This window comes from Mus musculus, chromosome 8 (genome assembly GCF_000001635.26).
Source record: "Mus musculus strain C57BL/6J chromosome 8, GRCm38.p6 C57BL/6J".
Classification (NCBI taxonomy): domain Eukaryota; kingdom Metazoa; phylum Chordata; class Mammalia; order Rodentia; family Muridae; genus Mus; species Mus musculus.
This window is the reverse complement of record NC_000074.6, coordinates 79,026,269-79,047,034: the sequence shown is the minus strand read 5'-3', so window position 1 is coordinate 79,047,034 and position 20,766 is coordinate 79,026,269. Positions and strand designations below refer to the sequence as shown.

Here is a 20,766-nt window from a genome sequence, read left to right as displayed (position 1 = left end):
GGAACTCACAAAGCTCTGGACCGTCAAATCCCAGCCCCTTATGCATCAGACCCACGTGATCTGTGCAAGTTTCTCTCTCTTGATGACTGTGAAGGCGGACCAGATTGACAGCAGCAGAGCCTGTGGCATTAACATAGCTCTTTGTGGTTTCTCTTTAACCTTCCTCCTGGGCACCCAGGAATCTGGCCAGAGTGGACATAGTGTCAAAGAACTGGGATGTTGCTCTCTGCATTATGTCATGGTCATCTCAACCAAAGGAGACAGGAAACTGTTGGTTGGAGGAGACCATAGGATCCAGATGCCAAATGTGCCCAGTCATCAGGAAAATCTCACAGCCCTGGCACAGCTTGAAGACAGAAAGGCAGCGACAGGCAATAGTGGAGAGAGATCTACATCTCAGAGAGAGCCAGAGGCTTCCAACCACAGGCCTTCTCTCCTGCACGCACATGGCAGTGGTCCTGTACGTCACTGCCTCCGCTTTCCCAGTCCAGTTTCCTCCTGAAACCTATGCTATTCTCCAGGCATCTCTCGGCCATGTTCACGAGAATACATATGGCAGTGTTCAGCACCTTCTTCCCAACCCAGCTCACAAAACCTTCTTCACAAACCACTCCAATGCTTCCTATCTTTGGGTTTGTGACTCTTTATTCTCTCTCTCCCTCCCTCCCTCCCTCCCTGCCTCCCTCCCTCCCTGCCTCCCTCCCTCCCTCCCTCCCTCCCTCCCTCCCTCCCTTCCCCTCCCCTCCCTCCCTCCCACCCCTCTCTCCTTTCTCTCTCTCTCTCTCTCTCTCTCTCTCTCTCTCTCTCTCTCTCTCGCTCGCTCACTCTGTAGACCAGGGTGGCCTTGAACTCAGAGATCCGCCTGCCTCCCGAGTGCTCAGATTAAAGGCCTGCACCACCACTGCCAGGCTTTTTCCCTTTTTTTCATGCACTAATTTCTCTTTTACTTTGTAACATTTTGGAGGGAGAGGGGAAGCATCCCAGACAGGGCTTCTTCTAACAGTCCTCGATGTCCTGGAATGTGCTTTGTAGACCAGGCTGTTTATAACCGGTTTTCAACCCCCTCCCTTCATTAATTCCTTTACTACCCACCTGCTGCAGATCAGGCTGTTACATACAAAAACAAGTAAAAGAAAACAAAAATAAAACAACAACAAAAGGAACACACGCTCCATGTTCATAAGAAGCCCAGCCACTACCAGCAACAAGCACACAACAGTAAGTGAACCAGAAACAACCGCCCCACTCTGCCCAGAAGCTGTAACCCCTGAGGAAAGACACACCAAGGGCCTCTCTGGTATCTGAAGGCAAAGGCAGACTTTTTCAGGCAGTTACCTGGTCACTCTCAAAATGAGGAAAAGAATATGAGCAGGCAAAGGAGATGGACGTGTGAAGTACCGATAGCAGAAGGGGACACACCATACATGAAACAAGGGTACAGGGGTTCAGACAATGCCTCTTCAGGGTCTAAAAGTTCAAACTTCTTTTTCTTGATGCCTACAAGGACTTAAGGCCTACCTGTGGTGGCAGCATGAAGGACGGATCGTACACTCAGGAATAGGGGAAATAGGAAGTTAAGTAAAAACATGTGGTAGGAGGGGTCCACTCTTGTAAATACCCAGGAGAAGAGTGTGAGCACACACTATGGCACAGCATGGGGTGGGACAGGGAGACTTCTAGAATTACCACGGGAATATCAGTGAGACTGATGACTGTAGTGTGGGGACTGTAGCGTAGAGAGGGTGCATCTGAGATGCATCAGAATTGTGAGGAGCACAACCCAGGGAGGAAGACTGTGAAAGAAAACCAGGTGTATTCTCAGGTTTTCAGGTTCTAGCTGAGCCATCTCTTCTCCGTAACTATGAATCCTCTAAGGTAAATGAGCTGCGTGGGTGGCAACGCCATGACCAAAGGCAACTTGAGAGAGGAAAGGGCTTATTCGGCTTCCAGATCCGGAGTCTGAATCCACTGAGGGAAGCTGAGGCAAGATTCTGGAGCGGAACTGAAGTCGAGCCACTCAGGGTGCCGCTTACTGAGCCTCTCCTCATGCTAGCTCAGCCTGGTTTCTTATTCCACCCAGGACCACCTTCCCAGAGACAACACTACCCACAATGGGCTGGGACTTCCCCAATCTTCATTGATGAGTCAAGAAAACGCCCCCCAGGTCAGTCTACAGGAGGCATTTTCTCAGTCAAGTTTCCCTCTCATCAAATGACTCTAGCTTTCAACAAGTTGACCAAAAACTAACCAGGCAGGTGATGATCAGAAACACCCACCTCCAACAGAGGAGCCAGGACGTCATTGGCTAAACATGACACATGTCACAGACCAGCAATGTTACATTTGTATTTACAGAAGAAAGGTCAATTAACTGGTGAGTTAATTTCGAACATAACTTTGTAAGACCCTTTGTAAGACATACACACACACACACATACATAGACATACATACATACATACATACATACATACATACATACATACATACATAGACAGGGTGTGATGGGGGACAGAAAAGTGTGCTGATTTCACTTAAGAATATCTGGCAAAGGAGTAAAAATCATTCATTTTATTGAAAATTGATCCTGGAATAGCTATCTTTTTGATGTTGTAAGTAATGTAATATTGGATGCAATAACAGGCCCTCTGTCCGTGCTATGGTCTGTTGCTATGCTCAGGAAAAAGGACACATAGGACTGTTTGCTTAGGAGCCCAACAAGCCGCCGTTTCATGCTGTATTACTTTTAATTGAAAGGATAACTGACAAATTACAGTCAGTCAAGTGTGGGCCTTTGGCAGACCGTTTCTTGGAAATGAACGAAGTCAAGCTGATACTTCAAGGAAAGGCTGACAGTATTTTTAGCCAGTGATAAGATTCATGCTTTCAAGTAACCACTAAAATTTTGGAAAACTTGTTTGCTACACTATGAACTTGACAGATTCCCAATACCATACTTAAAAGACTTTTTCCAGACAACATCTCCAGGGATATAAATAATTTTTACATTTACAATAATAAGATGTATCAACATTTTATAGATCTATGTAACTCAGGGAATGTCCAGTACTGATGTCATGTGCATGACTATCCAGTCAAAACACAAGACAGCTCAGTAGATTTAAGTGTAGTGGACATGAAAAGTTTGTTGCAATGTTTTGATTCAGCACCGCAAGATCTTGGTGTCATTCAGAGATGATACACATTGCTTGAAAAGGTAGCACTGGGTCTATGTGAAGGCATCTCTTCCTCCCTAGCCTGATGCTATACAGTGAACACAGCAACAGCCGAGGACAGTGGTCCTCTGGGAAGCCAGATACTTCAGACTGGCAGAGACATACAAAACACCATTTACTTCACCAATATGCACCTTTGGGAAAAACACATATTTTCATTTAAAAATGTGCTGTGTATAATTAACATGTGTTGGGTTAGTTTTGTTATCCTTAGCAATAGAAATATTTAATTTCTCGGTTTTAATCTCTAACATGATTATTAACTTTCTAGGAGTTTAGAAAGATCATGAAAATAATCTATTGTCAATGGAAGGAAGGCAAGCAGGCAGGCAGATCCTGAGCCCCACAGCTTGAGAGCCAGCATCTTTGAGATGCTAGCCCTGGGTCATATGCTCTGTGCGTGCAGCTCTGTGGAAATGCTGCTCACACCACACCAACCAACATGGATTGTCTTAACAAGGCAATCACAGAATGAAAACATTAAGGTTCAGAAGGCTAGCAGCTCTAACACTACCACACTTAGAAATTTCACAGATAGGAAGAAAGAAAATGAAATAATAAACTGAAATTAAGATAAAATGAAATGTTGTGGGGGTTACAGGTAAGAATACACCCAGACAGGGTTGCCAGTTCCAACATTCCCTAGCCTTTTTCATGGTGCTTCATGACATATGTGTAAATTAGGCATGTCATCTCTTGTAAAAGGCATCACACTAGAACTTTGCTTCCCCACATGTGTAAGCATATATGTACAGGTGCATATACACATGTATAGACATGCATGGGGAAGTCAGAAGTTGATGCCAAATGTCGCCCGGTGCTCTGAGGCAGGGTCTCTCACTGAAGCTGGAGCTCACCAATTTGGCTAGTTTAGCTATCCAGCTTGCTCAGAAGGTCCCGTCTCCACCTCCCACGCGCTGGCGTTGCAGGTAGGCCACTGCACCCGCTCGGCCTGTATGTGGGCACCAGGGATCCTGACTGTGGCTTCTCACACTTATTTCATCCATGGAGCCATCCTTGTAGGTCCTGCACTAGAACTTTCTGGCTAACTGTGCCGGAGGTGAAAGGGGACAAGAAGGGAGGCAGACCTTTACAGAGGCACAAGTCACAGAGAGCCCCCGGGGCAAGGCTTTCCCCTTGATACCATCAGTAATGGCATCCACAGCCATTCATCTTAGTGGCTTTTTCAACAGAAATCTCTGCTTTGAAAAGCGACCTCCTTCAAGAGCTCCATAGTCTCCATCCCCATTTTTATCACAGGGAAGAGCACACTTTGCAGACAATTTCTGAGCTTCGCCTACCCTCCTATAGAACCAGCACAGTCTTAGGAATCACTTCCTGCCGTCTTTACTCTGCCTTCTCTTGTCCCATCTGGACCCACTGACTCAGCAGCACTCTCCTTTTAGTGGCTCCTTATTATTCTGGGCTCCTTTTTATTTCTCTTGGCTGCTATCATTTCTTCTACTTGGAGTGTTCTCTGTCCTCAACATCTAAATGACTGTTTCAGATGCTCCACTGCAGGAGTCTTTCTCCTTGTAGACTGTGTCCCCATAAATATCTACTTATCAAAGTCATAGAATATTGTCTCACACTAAGTCACAGAATATTGTCCCATGATTGTTAGAATGTCTATTCCTATGTGTCTGCTGATTGCATAAAGTACTGCGGCAAGGCGCACATGTCAGAGTTCTGGGGTTAAGTCCATGGCCTTAACATGAGGAGTAGTAGAGGAGTTAGCTCCCACAGGACTTTAAACCCCAGTTCCACTTTGCTACCTTGTGCCAGCCACCATACATCCAAACTCCTAAAACCTAACAGTTCAACTATTGAAGGAGGTGTCCCCAAGAAAAGAATGAGTTCTGATTCACCAGAACAGCATTTCTGGTATAGAACTCTTCTTCTTGAAACAAGATTATTTTAGAGTTCAATACTTCTTGCCTCTGTGCCATCAAACTAATAGAAGTCTTTAGAAACCCATTCCTGACGAGTTAAGCTAACTTCTACACACACACACACACACACACACACACACACACACACACACACACACACACACAAAGGGTTTACTCAATGTGGGAGTTGCTTGGGTTTTAGTTTTGTCTGCATATTGACTGATTGACTCACTGACTTGAACTCATACTCCTCCTGCCTCAGACTCTCAAGCCCTAGATTACAGGCCTATGTCATCATCATACTCATTGGAACAGGGGTTCTGTTGTTTGCTTTTGGTATTCAGTATAACACACACATGCACATGCACACGCACAGGCACACATGCACACCGCCTCTCCCTTTCATTGTTGTTTTCCAAGACAGGGCCACTCTATGTAGCCTTGACTGTCCTGAAACTCTCTCCTTAGTCCAGGCTGAACTCAAGAGACCTGCTTGTCTCTGCCTCCCCAGTTCTGGGGTATGAGGTGCCTGCCACCATTGCTCAAGCTTCAACACACTTTCCATTTAATCAAATGAAACTTAACTTCCATTTGCTTGGTCCTAGAACTTTTTCTCTGCTTTGAGACTCTTTTACTTATGAAAACAACTTTCAAGCTAAACTTGAGAAATCTTTCCCCACCTCTTTCTCTGTCTATGTGGCTCTTGTGACCAGGTACCCCTCACTATTCTATGAATTCTACCCCGACCCCCTATAAACACTTCCTTTCTGCTGTTGGACTGAAGGAAGCAATGTACAAGGAAAGAGACAGTTACCATCTTAACGGACAATTGAACACAGGTGACAACTCTGAGGATGTCAGCCCCTTGGTACCCAACAGAAAGAACTTCATGCCTTCAGCTGTAGACGCCAGACATGATTTTGATCCACCCCGACTCCTCTCTTCAGATAAGTCACTCCAGACCTTATGACTCAATAATTAATTCCTCGGATAATGACTTCAAGATTCTGCAACAATCTTTTTGCCTCCCTATGGTAAGTGGTTTATCATCACCTTTAAATCAGAGCATCCAGTCTGGATTCAATATTGTAGATATAAGTCTATCCACTTACAAGAATGATGTAGCCACCCTTGTTTTGAAAGCAGCCCTTAAATCCCGTAAGGCAACTATGTGCAAATGCATCCGTGTTTCAAACAAAGGTTGAATTTTAAATATTATTTCTTGATTACAGTGGAAGTGGAAGCTGGGAGAAGGGAGCGTAACACACTTTAAACATTTATATCTAGTCTTAATTAGTTATATTAAACATGTGTTCCTTTTTCATTAAAAGTCAATATAAGGGGCTAGAGACATGGTTCAGCAGTTAGATATACGTGTTGCTTTCACAGAGGACCAAGTTTCAATGCCCAGTATCCACATGGTGGCTCACAACCAACCATCTGTAATTCCAGTTCCAGGAGAACTGAGGCCTTTCTTCTGACCGCTATGGGTTACTCTCTGTGCAATCATACAGAGCACATACATAAATGATGGCAAAATATTTATATACACTAAATAAATTTTTGAAATAATGGTCTGAAAGGGATAGGGTTCAGTGGTAGAGCACGTGCTGGGATGCACCAACCCCCCAAAGCCAATACAGTTTTAGAAGTACGTTCACATGTCTTCCCATCCTATTCCAGACCCCTGGACCTCCCTAGGCAATCACTCCTGGCATCTGGCTGAACCAGCTTCCCCAGACAAGATCTCTGTTTCAGAGATGGATTGCTTTCTGTTTGCTTTATTTATTCACTCAACAGGACCTCATATTGTCTGTCTCAAGTTGTCTGTGGTTCCAGCTTTCTGAAGACCATGGTATTCCTACCCCATTTGTAAACAGAGAATGGTGGGGCACATATGTGACCCCAGCAATAGAGAAGCAGAAACAGGGAGATTGTGAGTTCAAGGCCAGTCAGGACTATATAGCCATCCAGTATCTCAAAAAGGAAAACAAACACCCCACCTGCCCAGCTGTAGTCAAGCAATGTAACCCATTGAAACACTACTTTGGAGCTGTGACGTGTCTCTCTCCACAATCATCAGAAAGCAAGAAGCTATAATGTGATGCCCCTCGCCCTAAAGTCAGATGAGAACTCAGTAAGTTCTTGGTTGGAGTTCTTCTAGACAGAGACACGAAGCACAGTTCAATAACACTTTTTGGAGCATAGTGTCTCCCTAACAGTTTCCTCCCGCATACATCTGTAGTTCCGGTTCTAAAGAGGCCAGCTGGACAGCAGGAAGGGACAAACCAGGGCAGAAGAGAAGTCTAATTCTAACCCATCTCAGAGGTAGCGCACGCTCTAGGGAGCACAGGAATCAGCCCTCAAAGTGCACTGCTCCCCACTTTGTCTAACATCCAAAGCCCAGATCTAGCATCTTCAAGGAAAGAGATGTCATTAGTGACAGTTTCTATGAACCATGCAAGTCCAAGTATTCTGTCCGTAGCTGAGATCTCTGACCTGGGGCAGAGGTGCCAAGAAGACTCAAACAGTGAGACCCAGGAAGTTTTCACAGCTTTGGCCACTCTACACTCATCGGTGTCCTGCCCGTGACAGGGCTGGTGCATTAATCTTGAGCTGTCTCTCTCTCTCTCTCTCTCTCTCTCTCTCTGACTCAGTTTCTCCCTTTCTGCCAATAACCAGGGGAAGTCGCTCTCCTCCACTTACTTCATATACAGATGATCCCAGGGAAATGGTTTCCGGAACCAAATGCATACCACAAACAAAATGTTAGTGTAACATAGTATTATTACAAGATGCAATTACTGAAGCAGTACAGAAGTTAAATAACTCTCCCAAGGCCTCAGAGCCTGTGAGAAGTCTGGGTGGGAAGAAAGTGAGAGGACAGGTCTGTGAGGGGGAGAGACACTTGTGACTCCATTCTTCCCACCAGCATAGGTTCTTCTCCGGGTCTTTGTTTTCCAGCCTGAACAAGCTGGAGCCAGTTACTCAAGCCCTGGTTTTAAGATCTAACAAAGTATGGTCACTAACCTGTCTGGGCCCAGCATCTCATGTCTTGGTGGCTGAGATGACATCACCCCAGAGTGGATAGTCGTGGCTAATTCGGGGATCCTCAACTCTGGTTGTTCACTCAGAGGTCTGGAGAATTTAATTTTAAAAAGGTTACCTCTAAGCCAACTGAAGTAAGTCTGGGGGTGTCTGTGTCTTCAAGCCATCTTCATCTAAAACAGCCACAAATGAGAACTATTGAGCTGCAGATCAGTGACCAGAAACTGAAGGGCAAACAAGGTTTTCCAAGCACAGTGTGAGAGCCCCCTGAGCCCCTCAGCTAGAATGAGAACATAGCTCAGGTGTGTGGATACCATCAGCATGCCTTATGTACATACTCCAGGCATATACAGATCCATGTATAGGAGCTCACGCAGTTCCCTTAGAACCTGTTTCAACCATGTCTAAGTGAGGAAACAGACAGAGCCACTTGCTACTGTCAGCTAAAATGTGGCCCTGCCTTGCACTGCTTCTTGAACTCCACCCTGCAATATGGTTCACAGTACCTTTGACACAGTGCTGAATTAACAGATCAGAAGATGCTTCGGAACACAGAACAGTCTCCAGTCCAAGTGCCTTCAGGGATGGCACGGGGAGAGACTTGGGGGAGGTGGGCAGGTGGACATGCATATGGGGACACGGTGGCCGAGTGGCAGGAACTGTGGCTGGCAGACGGGCACATGCCCAGGGAAGGAGACAGCCGTCACTGACTGAGGCAGATTGCAGCCATGTGGGGAGGTGGGCCGGTGCTGCTTGCTCTTCCAAGTATTCAAAAGTAGCTGGAAATGAGGCTTTTTCAGTGTGTGTGTGTGTGTGTGTGTGTGTGTGTGTGTGTGTGTGTACATGAGAGTGTGGCACCTGTCTGTGACCTTCAGCGTGAACAATCCCTGCAACAGACACACACCCCTCAAGACTTTATTTCAAACCCACGGGCTATGCTCCCTTGGACTGGCTTCCTGTGATTAGAAACTGCAGACTGTGTGTCTCCAATTTGTGCAAACTCTGAACTATGACCCATACGACATATGGGAAACCCAGTGTCAACTTCCTCTTGGTCATTTTAATCCATACACTGCCTATCCTCCCCGAAGTTTCGCCTGAAGTCGCTGTGAGAGGATTCATTGTCCTTACCTTCAAGTAAAGACCTGTCATAATTCATATGGTTATTACACAACTTAGATGTAATTTCGGCCAGATCACACACACAAAGGAACTCATTCCTTTAGCAACAGCCTATTATAGCATTGTTGGCCTACAGAGTAAGTGTTAGTCAAACCCTACAATAATAGCTTCGTAAATGGACTTTACCATATTATATTGTCACTACTCGCCCTACTAATGAGATCGATGAAAAAAAAAAACAGAACAAAAATGAAAAAACACTGAAACCATCATAAAGCTTGAGATTGGAATGTTAGTCTAATCACAACCTAAGCATACAAACTATTTCATATGCTTAGCTGTAACTTCTATTTAATCTGTGTCAGGCACTAATTAGGCATGGTTTCATATGTGAATACAATACTCACATGTATTTAAACGATCCTAATGCTGACTCTGAAGATATAGAAACCATTATCAGTAAAGATGAAGAAATTGGATAACAGAGAAGGTAAGTCATTTGTCCAAGGTCACACAGCTTGCCAACGGCAGAGCTGGGATCTCAACAGCCACACATAAGAGGTTGTACACTTCACCACTACCCTGTGAACTTCAAAAGCACACGAGCCCTTTGTTTTTACTTTACTTACACAGTATACAGCAAACGGAAAAGAGACCAAAGTCACCGGGGAGATTTTCTCTAATTACAAAGCCAGAGCTTTTTAAAATCCACCACCAGACTCCTTAACTTGAGAAAAATCTATCATCCTCCACAAGTGCAAGTTTCAAAGGCTCAGATAAGTTGAGTACTGCTGATCAATCACGGAAACGATCATTGTCCCCTGGCCTTCCTCAGTCCCTTTTGAAGGCCAACTCCTTCAGAGCACTCCAAACAATTCCACCTGAGATCCACACCTCTCTCTCACCTTGCTTTTGTTCCCTCACACCCTGCTTCTAATGGGGTCTAACTTTTCTGACCTATGAAGAAATTAGCAGAAAATAAAAAGGCTGAAGCTATCAGGGTTTGGCTTCACAAGCTCAGAGGCCTGTTGATCTATTCCTTACTGGTAGAGAGAACTTGGCTGAGTTTGGTTTTCCTGCGCCAGCACTAGGAACTGAACCCAGGTCCTCATGCATGCCAGCAAGCTGCCTACTACTGAGCTACAGCTCTCAATGGTTGGGTTGTCTTTAGAATATATGCAAAGACCACTCAGTCACGTGAGAGCCACAGAGGCAGAACTCTGGTCTGTTTTTTGTTTGTTTGTTGTTTGTTTGTTTGTTTTAACTCAAAGGGACTGGACAGTTGAAGAAAATATCCTCTTTAAGCATGTACACTCCACCTGCATTTGATATACCCTTGGGTCTCCTTGCATTTAATATAACTCTAGGTCACTATTTGAAAAGCAGAGTTGCTAGTGGCCACATTGTGACCTCAGACTATGGGTGGGTTTCACTGTGCAATTCATAGAGTTAGTGTGTATGTGTGTGTCTGTGTGTATGTGTGTGTCTGTGTGCCTTGAAGCTGACTGTTATAATACAAACAAACATCAATATATGCCATGTGCTTTAAGATTAGCATTAAGCTAAAGTTGGATTTAAAACTATGAAGCTCCCTTGGATCTGATTCTGTTCTATCCAAGGTAGGTTGTTGGTGGGCAACAAGAGGCATCAGACGGGTTCCCACTTTGACACTTAATTATACACTGTTCTCCAGTATCATAGAAAAGATAATTTTCAGACAAAGGGTTGAAACACCAAACTTATTCTTCAACAGAAGGGAGATAGAGGCTAGGAGCCTCAGCCTGCCAAGCAGTCTCAGCTGTTTGCAAGGTCTGTGCTTTGCACATTATTTTCTTATGAAATATGACAGAGGACATCTCGGCTACTATGAACCATAAAGTGTTTTGTACACTTAGCCCGAGACAGTATGAATTACCCAGCTATACCTTCCAAAGGAGGATGTAGGACAGACTGAGTGAAAGAAGGCAAGCAGCTCTCTCAAGACTGAACCCCAAAATGGCATTTTAAGGGTATATTACCGAGGCCAAAATAGGTAACAAAGTCAAAAGAATGCATGGACACATGCAGTACGTACACACACACACATACACACACACACACACATACACACACACATACACACACACATACACACACACACCTACACACACACACCTACACACACACACACACACATACACACACACATACACACACACACACATACACACACACATACACACACACACACACACATACACACACACATACACACACATACACACACACCTACACACACACACATACACACACACATACACACACACATACACACACATACACACACACACACCTACACACACACACATACACACACACATACACACACATACACACACACACACATATACACACACACACATACACACACACATACACACACACACACATATACACACACACACATACACACACACATACACACACACACACACATATACACACACACATACACACACACATACACACACACACACACACACACACACACACACACACTTCTTACCATAACGAGGCCCTTGACTTATTTCCAGAAAGTAAAAACCCCAAATCTATTCCTTTACCTACAAAGCCCACAGCCTTGTAAGTTCTTTTGCTAGAAATCCTTTCACATACCCAAAAGCCCCAGTCTGTAGGTCATGCATATTCTCACTATCTTGGTCTTCAACCAGTCTGATTAAATTACAGAAAACTACTAATACATCATCAGAATAGGAAGATAACACCAGCTTGTTCTGTTGTTTTTGCCTCTCGGATCCTAAAACTCCATTAGAGATCTAAAAATGAAGACTAGGGAACAGGGCTGCTTCAAATAAGGGCTAAAGGATATATTAACCCCACTGAGTAACATGGCGACATTCAGGCCCTGCGACGGCCTTGGTGATCAGTCAGTCAGAGGCACTAAGCAAACTCCACACAGTGCCACAGAGTGGGCACCTCAATCCTTTCCTGCAGACCTGGGGCTATAGTCTGAATCTTTACATCCTATATTCCTATATTGGAACTTCATCCCTGGTGTGATGGTCTCAGAAGGAAGGTCCCACCAGGGTGAATCGGTCATAGGGCAGAACCATGATGAAAGATGATGCCCCAGGCAACTTAGTCACCCCTTCCACAGCGTGAGTACACCAAAGGCAACACTGTCGGAGGAGAGGTGGGAGTCATTACTACAGAGCATGGAATCTATGGTCATCTTGACTTAGAACTTTCAACTTCAACAGCCATGAGAAAAAAAGGAAATGTGTTGTTTAATAAAGTACCTGAGCGAAGTCATCTTGTTAGAGCAATCTCAATTAGCTAAGAGATCGGCTCATCCAATTGACAAGTGACTGAACCAAGCTAGTAGCACAAGAACTTTTTCCTTCCTGTGAAACTTCATGTGTGCAAACACAACCTAAATCCAAACTTCTGGGATTACCAAGTAAACTGCTTTGGCCACCCAGGTCAACACCACATATTTCTAATACAGCTTTATCTACAAATCCATGTGGACAGTAATTAATAAGACCCCTTAACCAACTTTAAAAAACAACTTTGAACCCAGGAACCTGCCTGGGTATCCCAGCGCTCGTCTGATTTTTGCACATGTCCCCAAGTGGAGGTCGTCTCAAAACCTCCCTCAAAACCCTCTGACAGAGACCATTCAAAGATCCTCCACTACGAAATGTGCAGCAGTGCTCAGGCAAGCAGAAAGCTGTCCAATTTAGACTTCTCTAGCGTGGTTTATTAACACTTTGTGGAGAGACTTGTCAACTCACACCAGCTGTGTCGTCTCGAGAGCGAGATGGCAGCACAGATAAATTAAAAATCAATTTTTTTATTAGAAACTATTTTGAAGCATTAGAGGGGATGTGATTTTTGAGCCATCTTCTGTATTTTCACAGGAAGCCCTTGCGCTCATCCCCTTACGGTTCTAGGGATGCATGGATGCTCGTTTGGGGAGCAGATACCAGTGGTCCCCAGAATCATTAGATTTATCAGAATCATTAGACCTGCCTGACAGGTGCTGTGAAATACTCTGCTACTTCAGACTGAATGATTGCCATGGGCTAGTCAGGACGTAGTCAGGTCACTGCAAAAATTAGTAAGAACTAAAAACAGAGCAGACCACACACACACACACAGAGAGAGGGGGGGGGCAGAGAGGTGGGTGGGAGCGGGGAGACTCATGAAAGCATAGACGCAAAGAGTCCAGTCGCTGGCTGGTCAGTTTGCTTCCTGGTTTTACTGGAGAGCAGAGTTTTTTGTTAAAGAAGGACACTCTAACCCACTCTGGTCTGGCCCATGCTGAGTAGAGTGAGAACACTGAAGTGAGAAACAATCTTTTACTAACTTTTCCTCATGCTTGCCCTGGGGAGTAGGTATCAGGCCAATTCCCACTGATAAGTATAATAGAATCCAAACTCATGTGCGTATGGGTGAATTGATGCTAATGGTGAAATTTGAAAGTGCTGATTAGCATGGGTTTATGGACATACAGACGCAGTAAGTGCATTAAAACGACCTTCCTGAACCCGTCCCTCTTAGCCTCATAACAATCGCAAACATAACAATGCTTGAAAGGTCCCACATCTGCCACACAGTCCTGGAATCTGCTTCCTCTTCTGAGGCTGGTAGACCTTCTTAAGTTACACTCTTTGAAATTCTGGTGAAGACAAGGGCCTGGGTCAGCTCAAAGGACCTTGAGGCCATTCTTTCAAACATGGCACTGGACTTTATTAATCAAAGAACTTTTGTGAAAGAGCCATCAACAGCAGTTGAGTCACATTTTAAGTCCCAAAATGAAAATAACTTCATTAAGCCAAGAAACAGAAGCCTTTATTTTGAATAATAATTTTTAAGCCTACCCCCCAAATATATCGGCTTAACATCCTTGGCTGAGTGGGACTTCCAAAAGTTACTACAGACCTTCTCTTTGATATGTAAATAGAAGGACCACTTCATCTTCCCAGGACATACCACTTTTTCTAGTACATCTGAGACGTCCCATGTAACATAAACATGACACACATGTGTGAGCACACACACATACTCCCTCCCCCACTTACTTTTGAGGCCCAGAAGAAAATGACTGTAGAATTTTAAATCAGAAACCCAAAGCTAAGGTTAGTAGTGTCAGGTTAAAGGCTCGCCCATCTCCAAAGCTAATTCGGTTCTGAACAGTCCCAGGGGTGTCTAGCAGAACAGAAGGAGCTAGGAAACCCTAGCAGGCAGGAGCCCAGCCTGGGGAATTGCTAGTACTCTGTGCCAGGAGCCAAGGCTCACCCCAGACTTGGTATCAGATAATACCAAGTGCTCGCCTGGATTTCCAGGACTAATCCACTCTAGGGTGGACTATCCAGGTTCCCTGGTGTCTGTACTGTAGGAAGACAGTGGGCTTTGCAGGCCCAGAATGTTCCTAGATAGTATTGTTTAATGTGAGAAGTAGACTCCACTCACAGAAAACATCTGTATGTGGTAACAGTGTGTGCTCTGAAATTCTTTAGCCCCATTGCTGGGAGTGCAAGGGCCAAGATTGCTGGCAGAAATGGAAAGGATTTCAACTGTTCTACAAATTCAAACAGTAAGTTTGTGTGTGTGTGTGTGTGTGTGTGTGTGTGTGTGCGTGCATGCACACTGCACTTCCTAATATTTACAGGTTCTATCAACTCTTAAATCAACACATCAATAGTGGCTTTAATAACTTTTTCATTTACTCAGAAAGGTCCTTTTGCCTTAAAAGCAATTTAAATTTCCCCAGTTTATTCACTAAACCACCTCTTTGCCTCACCTACAAAACAGACCGAGGGTTGGGGGGCAATTTTTAGGTTTGTCTCTGTATAACTTCTTTAAACTCCAAGATGGCTTCTAACAGGCACCTTTAATCCCAAGCCTCAACTGTGTTTTAACCTTGATACAGCATAGTTCTCCCAGGGAGGGAGCCCTTTTCCCAAACACAAAATAGTTCAGTATTGAAAACTAGGCCGTAGGTCTACAACTATACTCTGTATTAAATGGAAATGAACATTCATTTTTACCCAAATCGATATGCCTCATGTCTGTATATCATTCTCAAGTTTCTAGGATCATCACTGGGCTCTTAGCTGGCCCTGGGTTACTATGACTGACTTGGAAAATACACTATTTGCCCAGAAATTGCTCTTAGTCAAAATGTAAATTGCTTATAAAACATGTGTAAACCCCGCTTAGAAAAGGCAGCACACATGCACACATAAAAATTCATTCAATACAAAAAGAGGTGGAAACGCTTTACAAATTAAGGCTTCCCTTAAAAAGAAGGGGGGGGGAGGCTGGACCGTTTACTGTGCTTCCAAAAGTAAATTGCTTCTTACTTAGGGTAAAGTGGCTTAATATGACTGCAAGGGGAGGTGATTTTTTTTTTTTTTTTTGGAGTAGATAGCAGTATTCAATCTGAGAACCAGGAGAGAGCTCACTCTCAAAAAGAAAAAGAAAAAAAAAGAAAAGAAAAACTTCATCAACAGGCAGCAATCCGCGGGAGAGGCCCACCAGACACCGGAGCTAAAATGGAGCCTGAATTTCCTCTCAGACAGAGGGTAGTCGCAGGAGGTCAGGGTCAAGGTCACCGGCAGGGCAGGCTGCAGCTGCCCGACTGCACTGCACACCACGGGAGGGGCGGCGTTCCAGCCGTCTCAGCCGAAACTGATAAATCCCTTCTCTTCTCCCACCCTCCCTCTAACCCCGCCAACATTTTTTTTTAAGCAGGGGGAGAAGAGAAGAAAGGGAAATGACCAAGTAACCTCACCGCCCTGGTTTTCGCATACAAGCTCATCAGCTCCCAAAGTTGCCATCTAAGGGCAAGTTCGCAGAGAACACTGAAGCCCATTTTGTGCGAGCAGGGCAAGCCTCCCGCGGTGGCGCCCGCCCGGGACAGCAGCCCCCCCCCCCCCCCCCGCCTCGCTGCCCACGCGCGTCCGAGCAAGAGGGAAGCCCGGCCCGGCCATGTGCACGCACACTTCCACCAACTGCTGCGAGTTTTCTGTGAATCGCAGCGCGGAGCCTCCCGCCTCGCCCGCCCCGACTGCGCCTCCTTCTCCTCCTCGCACAAAATTTTCCTACACTCGCAGCCGCCTGCGAGTGATTTTATGTGCATATATATTACATATGTGATATTATCCTCAGAACCTCTAGCGGGCAGGCGAAGAAAGGACTGCACGGGGGCATTTTTTTTTTTCCTCCCTAAAGGAAGGGGAAAAAAAGCATAACCCTAGCCCTGTGCGTCGACTCCTTGCATACCGGGAAGGGGGAAGAAAAGAGGAATGTTTGCGGAGCAGACTGCCCGCGCGTGCCCTTGCTCGCCACTCCGGGTGCCACCGCGCCCGCCCGGGCCACAGCAGCCCTGCGGACCCCTCGCGTGGGCACCGCCGCGGAGATTTCGCGAAGGAGAGATCGATCGCGCTCGCCCGTCTGCGGCGGAAACACACACGCTCACACATAACCCGAGACACCATAACCTTAACCCTTCCCCCACCCTCCGTGAACTTCAGGTGACCGACCACGTCGGCCTGACACCCGCGCGGGCAGGCGCTCCGGCTCCGCTCCCGCCCCCAGCCCGGGTTTTGCAGGATCGGGCTCCGAGCAGCGCCAAGCCGCCCCGGAGAGGGGAGCTGAGCAGGGGGGGGGCGGGAGGGGGGAAGAGGAGAAACTGACCCTCCGTCTCCCCCGACCCCTCCCTCCGGCGCCTCCCGCGTCCCCTCCTCCCGCCACCCCGCCCCACGCCTTCTCCCCTGCCCCCTCTCCCCTGCATTCAAGGAGCCCGGCGGCCCCGGGGGGGATATTTTTAGTTGCTTCTTTCTCCTTCACTTTTAGCTTCAGCAGCATCTCGGAACACTCCGAGCGGAGAGCTTGTGGGGGGACGAGGGGGGAGCCCGAGAGGGAGTGGGGGAAAAGTTAAGAGTCTCGCAAAGAAAAGCGGGAGGGCGGCGCGGAGGGACCCGAGGCGCGGGTGGAGGAGGGGACGGGGACCCGGCCGCGCAGCCCGGCGCGAGTCTCCAGTTGGCGTGTGTGGCTAGGGCCAGGAGGGCTGGGATGCACTTTAGTCACGGACTCTGCTCGGGCTGGCGGGGCAGGGGGGTCTGCGAGCCCGCGTCGCCCCGGCTCTGTCTGCTCCGCCTGACCCCGCATTTTATTGCGGCCGGGAGCCCTGCTCCGCCCTCCCCTCGGCTCTGCAGGGACCTCGCGCGCCGCGCGCCGCCCTGGCTGCCTCGCCTCAGCCTCGGCGCGGCTCCCGCACCCCACATCCGCTCGGCTGCCCGGCCTCGCCCCCCGATCGGCCACCCGCGCCCCCCGGCGCCCCCACACCCTCCTCGACCGCCCCTGCCTTCCCCTCCGCCACCGCCTCCACCTCCGCCTCCAGCTCCAGCTGCCCGCGGCTCCGGGGCCGACCCACCCCGGCGCAACCTTTAGCCGGAGACCGACCTCTCCGGTCCCCAGCCCGGCGGGCGGCCGCGCGCCCTCGCCCCGACACCCCCAATCGCCATGTCACGGCCTCGGCCCTGCGCGCGCCCCAACCCCGCACCCTTGTGCACCGGGATCCACACGGAATTTCTTTTTTTTTTCCAAGATTGCAACCTCTCCCACCTCCCCCCACCCGCGACAAAAACCCGGCATCCACACTACTCCCCTCCTCCCTCCTCTCGCCCCCTCCCCCGCAAACCGGAGTGAGGAGGGGGAGGGAAAGGGGGGAAAAGCCCGATCCCAAGGAAAAAAAAGAGGGGGTCGAGAGAAAGAAAGAAAAAGAGAGAGAGAATAGAAAGGGCACGGGGCTGATCATCACCAACATGGCTGCCTCGGCATAGACCTAAACGAGGAGTAACCCGGGCTGTGTCTTTGTCAGTTTCACCTCTGTAACCCTAAACTAATGCAGAAAACAACGGCGGAGGCTGCGGAGGGGAAAGAGGAGAGGGAGGGCGAGAAAATGGCACGAGAGGAGGTGGAGAAGGGATGACTTACGTGAGGGAAGGCGCTTGGGCTGCTCCTGCTTCCTCCTGGGCATTTTCCCCCTTTTCTCACATTCTCCTCCTTGGTTAATGTGAGATCAAATAAACCCCCGTGGGGGCAGACAGGCAGACACTGGCAGGAGCGGGGAGGTAGTTGGGGGGCGGGCAGGGGGAAACCCCTTCTCTCCGGTGTGTGCAATGGGTTGAAGCTTGTTTCCTGGAGCCAGAAGAGGGGTTTTCTTCTTTCCTTTCTTTCTTTCTTTCTTTCTTTTTTTTTCCTTTTTTTTTTTTTTTTTTAATTTTTTGGTCGTGCACCTGGCTTGTCCCCGAGCGTAATATTCTTCAATGGAAACGGATCTAATAGGTGTGAGTGTGTGTGTGTCCTGTGCTCGCGTGTGATGGGAGGTATAAATAAATGAGCGCCGGTGCGGCGGTGTCTATGGCCGCGCGCTGTGTCTCCGAGCCCCTAACACTAATGTCGGGATCAAAGGGCAGCGGCGGCGGCAGCACAGCTCGCAGCTCGCTCTCTCGCTCTCCTCTCGCGCTCTCTCTCTGTCACACACACACACTCACACACACACACAGAGGCACAGACTGAGGGAAAGAGCGAGAGCTAGACACACGCGCGCGCGCATACACACACACACACACACACACACACACACACATACACACACTCAGCAAAGAGGAAGGTGCCCTAAGGCTCTCAGGGCGGACTCAGCCTAGCATTTACAACTGCTCTGTCTGGAAAGCATGGGGGGCGCGCGTGCGGGGGTGGGATGGACTTCTTCGAATTTATCCCGCTAGTCGCCCAATCAAGGGGGGTGGTGGAAAAGTGCCCCCCCCCGCTCTTGAAACATTATTTTACAGATTTTTTTTTAAGGAAATAGGTTGCACTAACCACTTTCTTTTGTGTATTAAACTACGTTTGGTTCTGTATAAAATTCCCCAGGCTTTTGTAACTGAAAGACTGACTCTCTCACCCCATCACCTTGAGTCTGGACGTTACAGACTCTCACATACTCCCTTAAAACAGCCTAATGGAAATAAATCTTTTTTAAAAAAAAAAAAAATGAAAAGATAGCATAGGGTGGGATCAGTGGATGGGTGGCATGGATACCCAATTTTAGAGGGTCCGGTGGAGTTAACACTTGAAAATTCAGCCAAAACTAAAATTACAGGTTCTTGATAAAGAGGGAAAATAAGATTAGGTCACCCCCCGCCCCCCAGGGTTGACTCAACTGCCACGGGTCTATTCCTACAGTGCACACAGTGATCTTGACTTCTGTGATTCACTCCCTGCCTCCCCCCCCACCTCCCCAGAACACAGGTAACTGAGCCTTACCCTGAAGCAATTCTAGTGTGTAGTTTGAGCTCATACAGCAGTCTTCATTAAGCCATATACTTTCATTACTTTAGAAATCACACATCTTGCTTCAAAGAGACACATAAAGAGGGAAAACAGAAAAGGATGCGTCGCCTCACAAAAGGTACTCAGTGAAGGGAACGGGTCTCTCTCTCTCTCTCTGACTGTAAGCCATGTGGATACAAGTTCACTGGGAGGTTGTTAATGATTTAAAACTCCAAAATCTGCTACTATAATTGAAGTAAAAAAAAAAAAAAATTTGGTCTGAAGAAGAGCTGTTTCATAAAACTCTTTGTAAGGGGAAACTTTGAACTTGGTGGAATACATTATATGTCATGAGTCAGAGCTAAAAAATAAAAAGGTGCATTATTTAAACATCTTCCCTTTTGAGGTTTAAAAAATCGACTCATCATCTTATTATGTTAAATATTTTCCTACCAATTTTTTAATAGATGTTTTCATCAGAAGGTGGAGCATAGTGAAGACACAAAAGTTTAAAATGGCATTCCATCAGGTGACATGAGTGACTAATGAGACTTAGAAGTCTCCAGTGGTGTTAAAGAGAGCCACTGGGGTTAGGTTTGGTTACATTTCCTTTAAATGACAATAGCTTTATACTGTTTTCACTAGGAAACTGTAAAGGAGACTGTGTCTCCCAAAAGATGGCTTTCATTAATAGTGAATTCTCAAGATGAACCCCTTCTTGCTGATACCTACCAACATACTTGGCACTCCAAGGTTGCAATGCTATTTGAAGCAGGTTTAAATGCCTTCTGAAACAGTGCAATATCCAAACTGGAACATCAACCTTAAACCAATTCCAAAATACAAAAAAAAAATTGTTTTTAAATGATAGTTAAAATCAGGCATGGTGACCAGTGCCTTTGATCCCAGCACTGGTGAGGCAGAGGCAGGCAGGTCCCCATTGGAGGCCAGCCTGGTCTACAAAGCAAGCTCCAAACTAGCCAGGGCTACGAGTGAGACTCCTTCTCAAAATAAGAAAAACTAGCAAACAAAAAGAGGCAGTTAAATTGTCCCTGTGTAATGATCTGAGATAGATTGTTCACTCCGATCAAGACCAGTCTGCCGTGCCTTGGACTGTGTGTGC

The 20,766-nt window shown here is 46.8% G+C and overlaps 1 protein-coding gene across 5 annotated transcripts in view; it reads right to left on the bottom strand.

Annotated features, from left to right (window-relative positions):
• Zfp827 (zinc finger protein 827) overlaps positions 1 to 19,549 on the bottom strand; it is a 166,283-nt gene extending 146,734 nt beyond the window's left edge. For 2 of the 5 annotated variants that reach the window (XM_006531246.2, XM_030243704.1), the window contains exon 1: positions 18,306 to 19,549. In XM_006531246.2, coding sequence (XP_006531309.1) covers positions 18,306 to 18,348 — 43 coding nt within the window. In that variant the 5' untranslated portion in view covers positions 18,349 to 19,549. The other 3 variants (NM_001294279.1, NM_178267.3, XM_011248470.3) reach the window with 2 other exon arrangements.
• Positions 19,550 to 20,766: the final 1,217 nt, after the last annotated feature.